Source organism: Palaemon carinicauda, chromosome 7, assembly GCF_036898095.1.
Source record: "Palaemon carinicauda isolate YSFRI2023 chromosome 7, ASM3689809v2, whole genome shotgun sequence".
Lineage (NCBI taxonomy): Eukaryota > Metazoa > Arthropoda > Malacostraca > Decapoda > Palaemonidae > Palaemon > Palaemon carinicauda.
This window is the reverse complement of record NC_090731.1, coordinates 3,039,882-3,051,502: the sequence shown is the minus strand read 5'-3', so window position 1 is coordinate 3,051,502 and position 11,621 is coordinate 3,039,882. Positions and strand designations below refer to the sequence as shown.

Sequence of the window (11,621 nt, the reverse complement as noted above, 5' to 3'; positions counted from 1 at the left end):
GATTTTCATCTATCGCGGCCGCGTCTGGAACCTATCTACCGCGATAAACGAGGGTTCACTGTAGTTGGTTTTCACTTTACATATCAGAGTTGACTTATTGCAATGACCAGAAATGAGGTTTCAATAAAAGTCAGTAATTGTCGAAATCTACAGTTAATCACTGGCAATGTGAAAAACTGAAAAATATAGTTTGCTAATGGTTAGAAACTGGAATATCCAGTGAATAATGGACATGTAGCCCAATCATAAGAAAAGACGATGTAAAAGATACAAGGGAAAATGATTAAGTTCTCCGCAAAGATAACGAATCTTAATGAAAGAACAGAATAGAAAAAGAGCAAAAATATCTACAAACCAAAACAATATTATCATTTTGGGGTAAATAATGAACCACACAGTACATTCTATTATTTTATTTTTGTACCACAGTTTTCTAATTTCATGTATGTTTTGTACAAAAATTAAGGTTATTTTCCAATTCAAAACATGAGATATAATGGCTTGGATTACATTCCTATGTTCTTTGCTCCAGATATTTTCAGCAATGACTGAAAATTCTGAACAATTTAAATATTTTCACAGTAACCTTTATTTTTGTTCAATGTTTGTCCAAAACAAAGTAAGCTATCAAAGTAACATCTTCTTTATTCCTTTTCATTGGAAATATCTGACATGTTGATGTACACAGTAGCCTATCGATAAATATTGTACAGTATTATAGATTAGTATAGATTAGTATTTACAAGTCAGATATTTCTGCTTAATTTTTCTTTTATCATGCAGTATTCTTTCTTTCTATCAAATGATGAGATCAACTAGCATAGACAAGAAGTTACTGCGCTGGAAAATACTGTAAATAAGCCATGAGGTTTTGGGAATGTACAGGAGATGTATGAAAAGGTGCCTGGTTTCATTTTCATCAGAAAAGAGGCTCACCAGAACGTCAGCTGGGCAAAACCATCCCCCTACTGTGGTGCCCATACACAGCAGTGGCCTCTCCAGTAAGCAGATCAAACTCAGTCCCGGGCGTGGATTGATCTGCCGCTGTGTAAATGCTAGGCAAACACTTTACCACTGTACTAGCCAGGAGGCTAAATAGCATATATACAAGCATACACCTCTCTATGTAAGTTTGGGTGTGTTTTAAACTAAAGGCAGGCTATGACTAACCTAAAGTAAATACATAACTGTATGTCATAAAAGCATTCAGTATAGCATCCTATAGCTAGGTTCATTTTAATATTTCATCCTCTCTAAGTCCTGTAGAGTTTTTGAGAAAGGCAAGTTTTAAGTCTTGACTTGATGAAAAGAATTGAACCTAAATATAAGGTAAGTTGTCAAGTCTCCTTGAAAGGCCCTGAGTGACCTTCCTTAGCCAAGTGTTCTTTGAAGTGTCCTCATTTCCATACAATCTTTCATTAGTCTTGATTGAATCCCTGTCCGTCAGTGTACTTTACCAGTTGTACTGTAGGGATTTATTAAGGCTTTTTGCAGTTCCTTTGGCCCCCCTGCGCCTGATTGCTTTCTACAGTTGCATTTTGGCCCACCCAGCACTGGGCTATATAGCCCCAGTACATAGAAATACTGTAGTCCAATTCAAGTCTTGATAGAATTATAGTTGAGAGTACAAAGGATAACTAACGCAGGACGAGTTACAATCTTGAGAGGAAGCGCTCTCTCCATCAGTTTCATCAAGACATGGCTAAAATCTAAAGCTCGTGATAGTGAATGTAGACAGAATGTATACAATAAATAATGTGAAGTACATACTTAAAAGGTTGTAGTAGATGGAAGAAAGCCTTTGATAAAAGAGATAATTTTCTGGGAAAAGCACAACTCACAAACATCGCCATAAGTAGAAATCAGGCATTGTCAGGAACAATGTATATACAGCTAGGAAAAGAAATCTTTTCAATGATATTGAATGGAATTATATACAAAAAGGTTTTAACATTAACAAGGCACATGTGATAAACCCTTTTGAATATGTTGAAGCAGTAGGATACAGAAGTAACGTCGGAAGTGAATAACCTTTCCGGTCTCGGTTGGGGCAGTGTCCAAGTTCTATTAACTGAACGGATAACCAGCCACCAAGCAAGAAGTATAAATATTTCAATCCAAAAATAGATTTTGACTTATAAAAGCCAAGCCAGTAATTGAAGAAGTTGGTTACAATTAGCCTGCTATCAAATATACTATAGTTTGAATATGACATTTATGCATAGGCTGCTTTGCCTACTGTAGGTACATTACATCAAGTATCATATATATACTACATTGTCAGGGCATAAGTATTGGAGATACTGTGTAAGTATGACAGAACTCACACATTTTCTATTTCATTTTGTGTTTCCGTGTTGACCTGTAAGCCTAATTCTTGCATCGCTTTTAATCAAGAGTAAAACTGTATAATGCTAGTCCTACGAAAGTACTTAGATTTGAGACAATGACATCAGTAAGTTGTCTTATAAGTTTTAGAATGTATTAAGAATTTTATTTTTTTTTAAGAACTCTGCGCAATCAAAGACAATCGCAATGTATAATGACGAGAAAACACTTTTGATACAACTAATACTTTTCCTGTTGTTCTGATTCAAATTGATAGAATCTGAAACTCCCTACTACATATCTGCTTCAAGATTTCAGTCTTGTTATTGTGTTCATGAAGATGATGATTTCAGTTAATCTGGACGTATTTCTTGTGTAGATGGTATGCTTCAGCTTCGATGCCATCGAGTAACTGCTGGGCCTGAAAATATAAATAGACGAGTTAGTGAAAATACTTAAATTGGCGTTTGCAGTAAAAGAGGAATAGATTATGTACTCTATATTGAAGCATCATTCTCAATAAAGGCTCTTCCACACAAGGGGCAAATGTACCGGGGGGGGGGGGGAGGCACTGTTACCAATTTTGTTGTATGGACTATGGATGACTATGAAGTATAGATGATGTTATAGACGAGAAAACCACAGGCAAACCGTTGAAGTGCCCATGCTCTTTGTTGAGGCACTAGATGGGTGCCTGACTATTGTCTGACCATACTCTCACTGCACTCTGGCCTCTGCCCAGTGTGTGGCCCAAGTCATACTTTCACCTGCCTGTGTTTACTGTCTGACTTGGACTAGTAACACTGTTTGAAAGTGAAAGAATTCCGGGCAAATCAGGGTGCTTACCTTGCATTTTCCCCTCCCCCTCGTGTGAAAGGGGCTTTAGTCAAATTGGTTAAGAACAGTAACAGCATTAAGATAGAACTCTCATATATAAACTTTTTATTTAAACTGAATAAAGAGACTTGAGTCAGCCTGTTCAACATAAAAACATTATAAGTTCCATCGATTCAACTTGCGTCATCACTGGAATAAATCTTCTAGAATACTGTGTAGCATTGAGCCTTATGATAGAGGTGGCAAGGCTATAAGAATTGGCTACATGCCCAGCATTACGAACAGGATAGTAGTCTTGGAAGATCTGAATCTGAGGGATGGTCAAAGTTATGAAAAATCTTATGCAACATTCAATGAAATCTAATTGAAGGATGATGCCAGAGATTAATATCTAGACCAGGAATAAGAAATTTGATAGACTGCAAGTCCTCCAACAAATTCTGATGAGATTCAGCAGCTGAAAACCAGATTGGAGAACAATACGGGAAACATGGCGAAACGAAAGATTTAAAACACACTTCTTCAGGATAGATTGATCACCAAATATATCTAAAGTTTCTTAATAAACATTTTTTTTTGTGCAATTTGAAGGAGAAACAGACCGAATGTGTTTCTTGAAAGTATATTTGCTATCAAGAAACAATATTATTATCATTATCATTATTACAAGCTAAGCTACAACCCTAGTTGGAAAAGGAGGATGCTATAAGCCCAAGGGGTCCAACAGGGAACAAATAGCCCAGTGAGGAAAGGATACAAGGAAATAAATAAACAACAACAGAAGTAATGAAAAATTAATATAAAATGTTTTAAGAACATTAACATTAAACTTGACCTATTATATATCAACAACAAAAACTTCAAAATAAGAGGAAGAGAAACAAGATTAAATGGTACGCTCAATTGTAGCCTACCTTCAAGCAAGAGATCCCTAATCCAAGACAGTGGAAGACCATGGTATAGAGGGTATGGCACTACCCAAGACTAGAGAACAATGATTTGATTTTGGAGTCTCCTTTTAGAAGAGCTGCTTACCATAGCTAAAGAGTCCCTTCTACCCTTACCAAGAGGAAAGTAGCCATTGGACTAATACAGTGCAGTAGTTAATACCTTGGGTGAAGAAGAATTGTTTAGTAATCTCAGTGTTGTCAGGTGAATGAGGACAGAGGAGAATCTGTAAAGAATAGGCTAGACTATTCAGTGTATGTGTAGGCAAAGGAAAGTGAACCGTAACTAGAGAGAAGGATCCAATGCAGTACTGTCTGGCCAGTCAAAGAACCACATAACTTTCTAGCGGTAGTATCTCAACGGGCTGCTGGTGCCCAGGCTAAACTACTACTTAATGTTTTAAGAGTCACATAGAGTTAACAAAAAGATATCAATGCTGAGATCTGGACGTTGAGGAACTGCTGTCCTTAACCTACTTACAATCATACTTTGAGTTTATTAGGGTTCAACTTCATGCCCCATAATTACAATGTGATTTGGTTGCTACGATTTCTTGTTCAATATAATTTGTAATATTGAAATGTGATGTGATTAACAAAACTACGTGGCATGAAAACTCCATGATTGTATATATGTTTAATAAGTTCTAAATGTATGTTTCAAACAAAGATGAGGTTTTAATTTGCTAGGTAACTAGTATGGTGGTCTTTGTCTTTATTTGTTTTCTATAAAAATAGTACAGTAGATAGGATGAAGGAAGATGAAAACGGAAAAAAAACAATCTTCAAAAAGAAAAAAAAGAAAAAAAAATTAAACACCAGACTTTTCTTTGGAAAAATTTCCAATATGAATTTGGAAAGTTTTCATGAAATAAAGCTTAGATTTTACGAAAACCTTCAAAAATAAAACTAAAACAAAATCATTCACGTCTGCCTTTCAACATTTGATACAAGAAGAATGTAGTAAAGTATACGTGGAAGGGTTGAAATTCTCTCTCTCTCTCTCTCTCTCTCTCTCTCTCTCTCTCTCTCTCTCTCTCTCTCTCTCTCTCTCTCTCTCTCAGAATACCTGCACCCATGTAATGAATAAAATCATCTGATTAATTAAGCTACTATTGAAATATACATTTTAAGCCCATGAAGCTTATCAAACGAAAAAACCCGATTAGGCTTCCACTTTTATATATATATATATATATATATATATATATATATATATATATATATATATATATATATATATATATATATATATATATATATATATATATATATATATATATATATATATATAGTAGTTAAAAGAAAGAACTCGATGATTCTGTAAAATTGTCTTTTAAGAAATGGACCAAACGAGTAATAGTTACTTTGTTTTACTTTGTTATATGTAACGTTTTTCTGTGTTTAGAGTCCTTGTTTTGGCATAGCGAACTCGAGCGAAGTTTTCTCTGGCTGCCTTGCCGTTTCCACGAATAGTTGGGTTGTTGGTGGTGAACGTTATACAAGAGTTGAGCCGGACCGTTTTAGTTGGTAAGTAAAGTATTGCGTTAAGTCGATTTTCAGATTCTCACTTGTGTAAATTATTAGTATTTTGATATCGTTTTGAGCTTGTTGGAGGTACTGTTGATATTTAAAATTTCGGTTAAAGATAAATTTGTTTGAAATAACTTTAGTTGTTAAATATTTAAGTGTTAATTTTCACTTGTGTAAGTTTCTATTACTTTACATCTTTTGGTGTATATTAAAGGACTTTGTTATTTCTGCAAAAGCTAAATTTATTTAGAATATTTTTTTATTTCAAATATTGCTTTAACTTTTCCGGTTTATTTGTACTTTCAGGAAATTCTGGAATCCACTGATTACCTGTGCGTTTCAATCTTATCTGGATGGATGTCTTTTGATTAGCGCTGGTGTTACTAGATCTACATATATAGACTTCGGTGCTAACTGCGTGAACATGTACATACCCACTTATCACTAGACTGGTGACAACGCTGGATCGTGGTGAAGTATTTTTCAGTCTGGATTAAAAGGCAAGTATCTTTTTAAGTTTGTTTATTTAATTCATTTTAAAGCAAGCCAGTCCTCCCCGATTGGGGGCGGCGCCCCCAATCGTGGGAGGACGTTCCCTATAGCGCACGGCAGACCTTAAAATAAAGGTCTGCTGTGCGCTATAGGGAGGCTTGCTTTTACCCTTAGTTTTAAGTTTGGTGAGTATTCAATTTATTTTGTTTTAGTTAGGTTCTGCAGTTAACGTAAAGCCTGTTGGTCAAATATTCAATATTTTATTTTGCCATTTATATCAAATTCTACTTCAAAGATTTAAAGTAAATTTCCTTGATTAGTTTGCATTTTATAAATTATATCAACAAAAAATACTTTAGGTTTTCTTTGCATTTAATATTAAATTTCATATATTTAAAGCTTCAAGTTCTTTGCTTGTAATACTAAACTTTATATATTTAACAAAATGATTCCTTTAATATAAAATTATTTTGTCTTTAATATTAAATTCTAGTGTTGATAATCTTAAAGTTTAAAGTATATAAATATATGCATCGCTGTAAGCAATTTATAACTTCATTATACACTTGCTATTTTTCACTTAATATCACAGGCCTTAAATATCAAAACGCTTTTATGTAGGGATACCAAACTTCACAAGAAACATTCCTGATACTTGACCCTTTTCAGATTGGATGGCTCGACTACAGGATAATAGGATTTGAGGACTTCATGAATCTGTAACGTCAATTTTACCTCTTGACTGTTTCATTTGGTTGAGTTACTGGACTGTTACTGGAAACCCTGTCAAGATCAAATTTATATGCTTTAAGATTGTTGCTGGAAATCCTGCTTAATTTGGATAGATATTCATTGGAAGTTTTGAAAATAAGGTTTACTGGAAGTGTGCTCCACTGGAACAATTGGCCAACGGTAATTGTTGGAGATTTCGGTAATTTGGTTGCCGGGAAGAATATAACTAAAGTATATAATTTGCTCATTGTGGTGGGATTCCTTTTAATGTGGCAATTAACGCTAGCTATTTTGATAAAATTATTTAAAGATCTTGATAAAACTATTGGTATAAAATCCTGTAAGTTAGCTATTGAAGAAAATAGTCAAATCATTCATAGGAATAGTAAACTATATAATTATATTGAAATGGTATTCTGATCATACTTAATGGATGGGTTCTGAACCCATATCACCTTTTATAAAGGAACTTCATATCTTGAAATAAACTTCTTAAATACTTAGTGGTTGTCCTATTTGCTTTGTTTTTTTTTAAGTTATTACCGAAATATACATTGAAATAGAATGGAAATTTTTCTATTTAAAGGTTTGTAGTTAATGTTATCCAATTGAATTGAAGCATTTTTTCATGACCTAAAGAAGTTTTAAAGGAACTTGGCGTTGTAGCAAGGGAAACTGAATGGCGACTTCTCAAACTATGAGAACAGGTTTATGAAAACCAATTTGGTCATTGAATTTGCTAATTAGTTTTAATAGTTTTAAAATCTCTATGGAAAAAAAAATTGGTAGTTGGATTGAAAAATTGCTTTTAATTTCAAATGAATCTCATTGCCTTCTGGAAGTTTTGGTAAACTATTCGCTTGATTGAAAGGAAGATTGTTTAGCAGTTCTCAAGAAACTGTGCTCTGAAACTTATTTATTTTACATTCTTTAACATAAGAGCTGGATTACAAAGTATAACGGAAGTAGGCCTATTCTTTAAAGGAACTTGGAACTTGGAATGAAGATTAGATATGAGCGTATCATTACTGATAAGGATTGAAGTAATGTGCAAACTGAGTTAGCTGAAACCTAGACAGAGGTTGGTTAGACTTTTGTATGTTTCGGAGCTTGTTTAGTCTGATATATTTTGGATCTGACAGTTACAGGATTAACTTAGTGTATGTTAGGCTAGACATTGTATAACTACAAAAAATAAACTTTTACAGGATAAGACTTATGAAAAAGTTTATTTGAGTACTTATGAATTTTTTTTAATGAGCTCTTTAGTTTCGAAGGAAATATTTTGGCTAATACGGGGTAGAGGATAAGTTTGATGATGGAGTTAGTCAAGGGATTTTATCTCAAAGGAAACTTTTACAGGGGTGATAAAACTGATTATTTCAGAGTTTCGGCAGACTTAGGGAATTTTTTTTTTCTGTCTATAAAAAGTTTGGCTCTCGAATATAGGGTACAGGATGATTATGATTAAGTCTATGGATTGTATCACCCATTAAAGCAAAGTTGTATAGTGAAAACCACTAAATTCATAAAAAAAAATAATGTACTGTAGCTTCTATTTTTTTCGTTTATCCATATAAAAAAAAACTGTTGGTAATTAGTTTCTAGGTTTTGAGAGTATTACTATTTTAATAAAATAATCTTTTTTAACTTTTCATGTAGTTTCGTTTGGCCATAGGAAGCCAGGGAAAAATAAGAGTACGTAATGGTAATAATAAAAAAACACTGTAGTTTCTATGTAGACCTACTGACATTTTAAATAAATCAAAATCTTTTTAGTTGCATGTTCAAAAGATAGTAGAGCCATTTTCAAATGGTTACATTTTGCCTTCCAAGGTCTTTTCTTTCGTAAATTTAAAAATTACTTGGTTTCTTTGGAACGTTTGAATGGCGAAAGTTGAAAGCTAATTGAACAGTAGTACTTTCATAGTGTAAACCTTTCACTTAGTAGTGAAGAATACTTTGAAATATCCCTTGATTTATAAATAAGTTCATAATAGGATAGGGAACGTTAAAGTTTTCCCGAAAGAGCAACCCTCAAGGAGTAGGCCTATGTTAACCAAATTTGGTGCTTATGAGAATTCTCCTGAAAGTTTGTGGTTATCTGCTCCACTATAATAAAAAAAGCTAAACGAAAACTCCGTACTACAAAAACCATGATAGGCCTACTCACTTAGCCTTGATGAGTAGGCCTATTGAGTATGGTGGACTTGGAGAAATTGATCTAGATAAACTGAAAAGAGACTTTGAGTAGGCCTATTGAGTATGGCAGTTAGAGAAATTGATCTAGAGAAACTGAAAAGAGATTTAGAGTAGGCCTATTGAGTATGGCGGTTAGAGAAATTGATCTAGAGAAACTGAAAAGAGATTTAGAGTAGGCCTATTGAGTATGGCGGTTAGAGAAATTGATCTAGAGAAACTAATCAGACACTTCATGAGTGTCATGTCTCGTCAATTTTCAACATTTTTCTTCAGTAATTGATTTGTTTTTTTCCTTAATTCGACCAGGCTATTAACTAATTATTATTATTATTACTATCCAAGCTACAACCCTAGTTGGAAAAGCTAGATGCTATAATCCCAGGGCCCCAATAGGGGAAAAATAGCCCAGTGAGGAAAGGAAATAAGGAAATAAATGAAAGAAAACAAATTAACAATAAATCATTCTTAAAAAGGCAACAACGCCAAAACAGATATGACATATTTAAACTTATTAACAACGTCAAAAACAAATATGTCATATATAATACTATGGCACGGAGCGGGTTTTAGGATGCAAATCCTGTTGTTTTTCCTATAACTTATGCTCATGTCATGGGTCATTTATGTACAAAACGTTTAGCAAAGAAATTTGAAATGGGCACATCCTGTATTCTATGTTTTTCACAATGTACAATGACATCTTTACTCATTGGCTCCTAGTCTCCCTTCAGCTACACTGGAGACAGTTTAATTCATTGGAAACATTATTTTTCACCAATCATACCTTTTTTTTAACCATCAAAATAGGTGTCAGACAAGCAGACCCCTGCAGCTAGGGCTAGACATTGAACCAAAAACCTTTCCTCTCCCTGTCTGTCTTTTCCTTTCTCAAATTGCTTCTAATACTATCCAACATCGCATGAGGGTCTGCCCCTCTCTTTTATTCTTCTCCTTTATTTCTCTTTCTCCATTTTTCCTTCTTTCCCATCCCGAGTACCTGCCTTCGGGCTATAAACTGGATTGTATCCAGGGGTACTTATCCTTTCTCCATATTCCCCACTTCCCTGTCCTTATCCTAATCCTTAATTCATTGGCTTCTTAAGCGGTCGAACGGTTCGTCGAACCCGATTGTCGAACCTCCTTGCCAAGCGGTTCGTCGAACCCGATTGTCGAACCTCCTTGTCAAACGGTTCGTCGAACCCGATTGTCGAACCTCCTTGCCAAGCGGTTCGTCGAACCCGATTGTCGAACCTCCTTGTCAAACGGTTCGTCGAACCCGATTGTCGAACCTCCTTGTCAAACGGTTCGTCGAACCCGATTGTCGAACCTCCTTGTCAAACGGTTCGTCGAACCCGATTGTCGAACCTCCTTGTCAAACGGTTCGTCGAACCCGATTGTCGAACCTCCTTGCCAAGCGGTTCAAAGAGGTAGGGAGTCAGTCACAAATGCATAAGGTTTGTGGGCAATGAAGCCCCTCCCACAAAAGTCAGACGAGAACAGACTTTCTTCGAACCTTTCGACATGTTCGAACACTCAAACGCTTGTCTGTCGAACCGTTTGACCGTGTAAAATAGCCTTTAATCACGAGGTGAGCATGAAGACTTATTTTAGTTTCTATAGGTTTATTTTCCGGCAACTACAACTTCTTTAGTCACTGATATGGGTTCCTTATGTCTGGGTCTACAGTTAATCCCGTTTTCTATCCTTCTTCAGGGGATTCTCCGTAGGAATTAGACGGCGGATTAAGACTTGTAGGCTTAAGCATTCATAAGGCTTTTTGAATAACATTATTCTGATCTTATTAGCCAAGCTACTAATTAATGGCTATAATCCTTTTCGGAAGCTTTTTATTTCTTTTTTAAGATTTTTTCTTTATGAACGTGATAGATGGAAAAAAATATTTCACATACATTGAAAACTTTTTTGAAAATCATAAAAATGTTTTTTTTTTTTTTTCAGGTTCCCTTTCTTTTTATCTTCACTCTACTCTGCCTTAGCACTATCTTTGTGAGCTAGCCATCTAAAATTGATAAACGTCATAGTGGTAAGTGGATAAGGAAAGGAAACTATTATTTTACTTAATCTACTTCAAGTGCTTTTATTTTTTCCTTGTTTCCTCCCTTTACTGGGCTATTTTCCCTGTTGGAGCCCATGCGCTTATAGCATCTTGTTTTTCCAACTAGGGATGTTAATTAGTAAGTAAGTAAATAATAATAATAATAATAATAATAATAATAATAATAATAATAATAATAATAATAATAATAATAATAATAATAATAATAATAATAATGAATTCCTATGTTTTAAGAGAATGTAGACTTACCTCTTCTACTGAGTTTACGATGGTGGCATCAACGTTAAGACCAATGTTGACAAAGCCCATATAACTGACAAACGAAAATCCAACACCGACTGGAGCTCTGTTCGGGACCCAGAAGAGCAAATCTTCGACTTTGTCTCCCCAAACCGAGATCTCCTGTTGAGGTCCTGTTGATTAAGGAAAAGAGTTTAGACAGTTGCATTCTGTTTCAAACTTTGTTAGTTTCT

At 34.6% G+C, this 11,621-nt stretch overlaps 1 protein-coding gene and 1 long non-coding RNA gene across 2 annotated transcripts in view; one reads left to right on the top strand and one right to left on the bottom strand.

The window, feature by feature from the left end:
• Positions 1–398: 398 nt before the first annotated feature.
• Positions 399–11,621, bottom strand: part of LOC137643808 (probable diacyglycerol O-acyltransferase tgs1) — a 32,677-nt gene continuing 21,454 nt past the window's right edge. The window contains exons 8-9 of the mRNA XM_068376495.1: positions 11,398–11,561; positions 399–2,749 (exon numbers count right to left, since the gene is read on the bottom strand). Of these exons, the coding sequence (XP_068232596.1) occupies positions 2,678–2,749; positions 11,398–11,561 (236 nt within the window). The 3' untranslated portion in view covers positions 399–2,677. The remainder of the gene's footprint in view (positions 2,750–11,397; positions 11,562–11,621) is intronic.
• On the top strand, positions 5,583–7,372 carry LOC137643450 (uncharacterized). Its single transcript, XR_011044940.1, has 3 exons — positions 5,583–5,642; positions 5,952–6,145; positions 6,807–7,372. It is a non-coding gene; the product is annotated as an uncharacterized lncRNA (long non-coding RNA).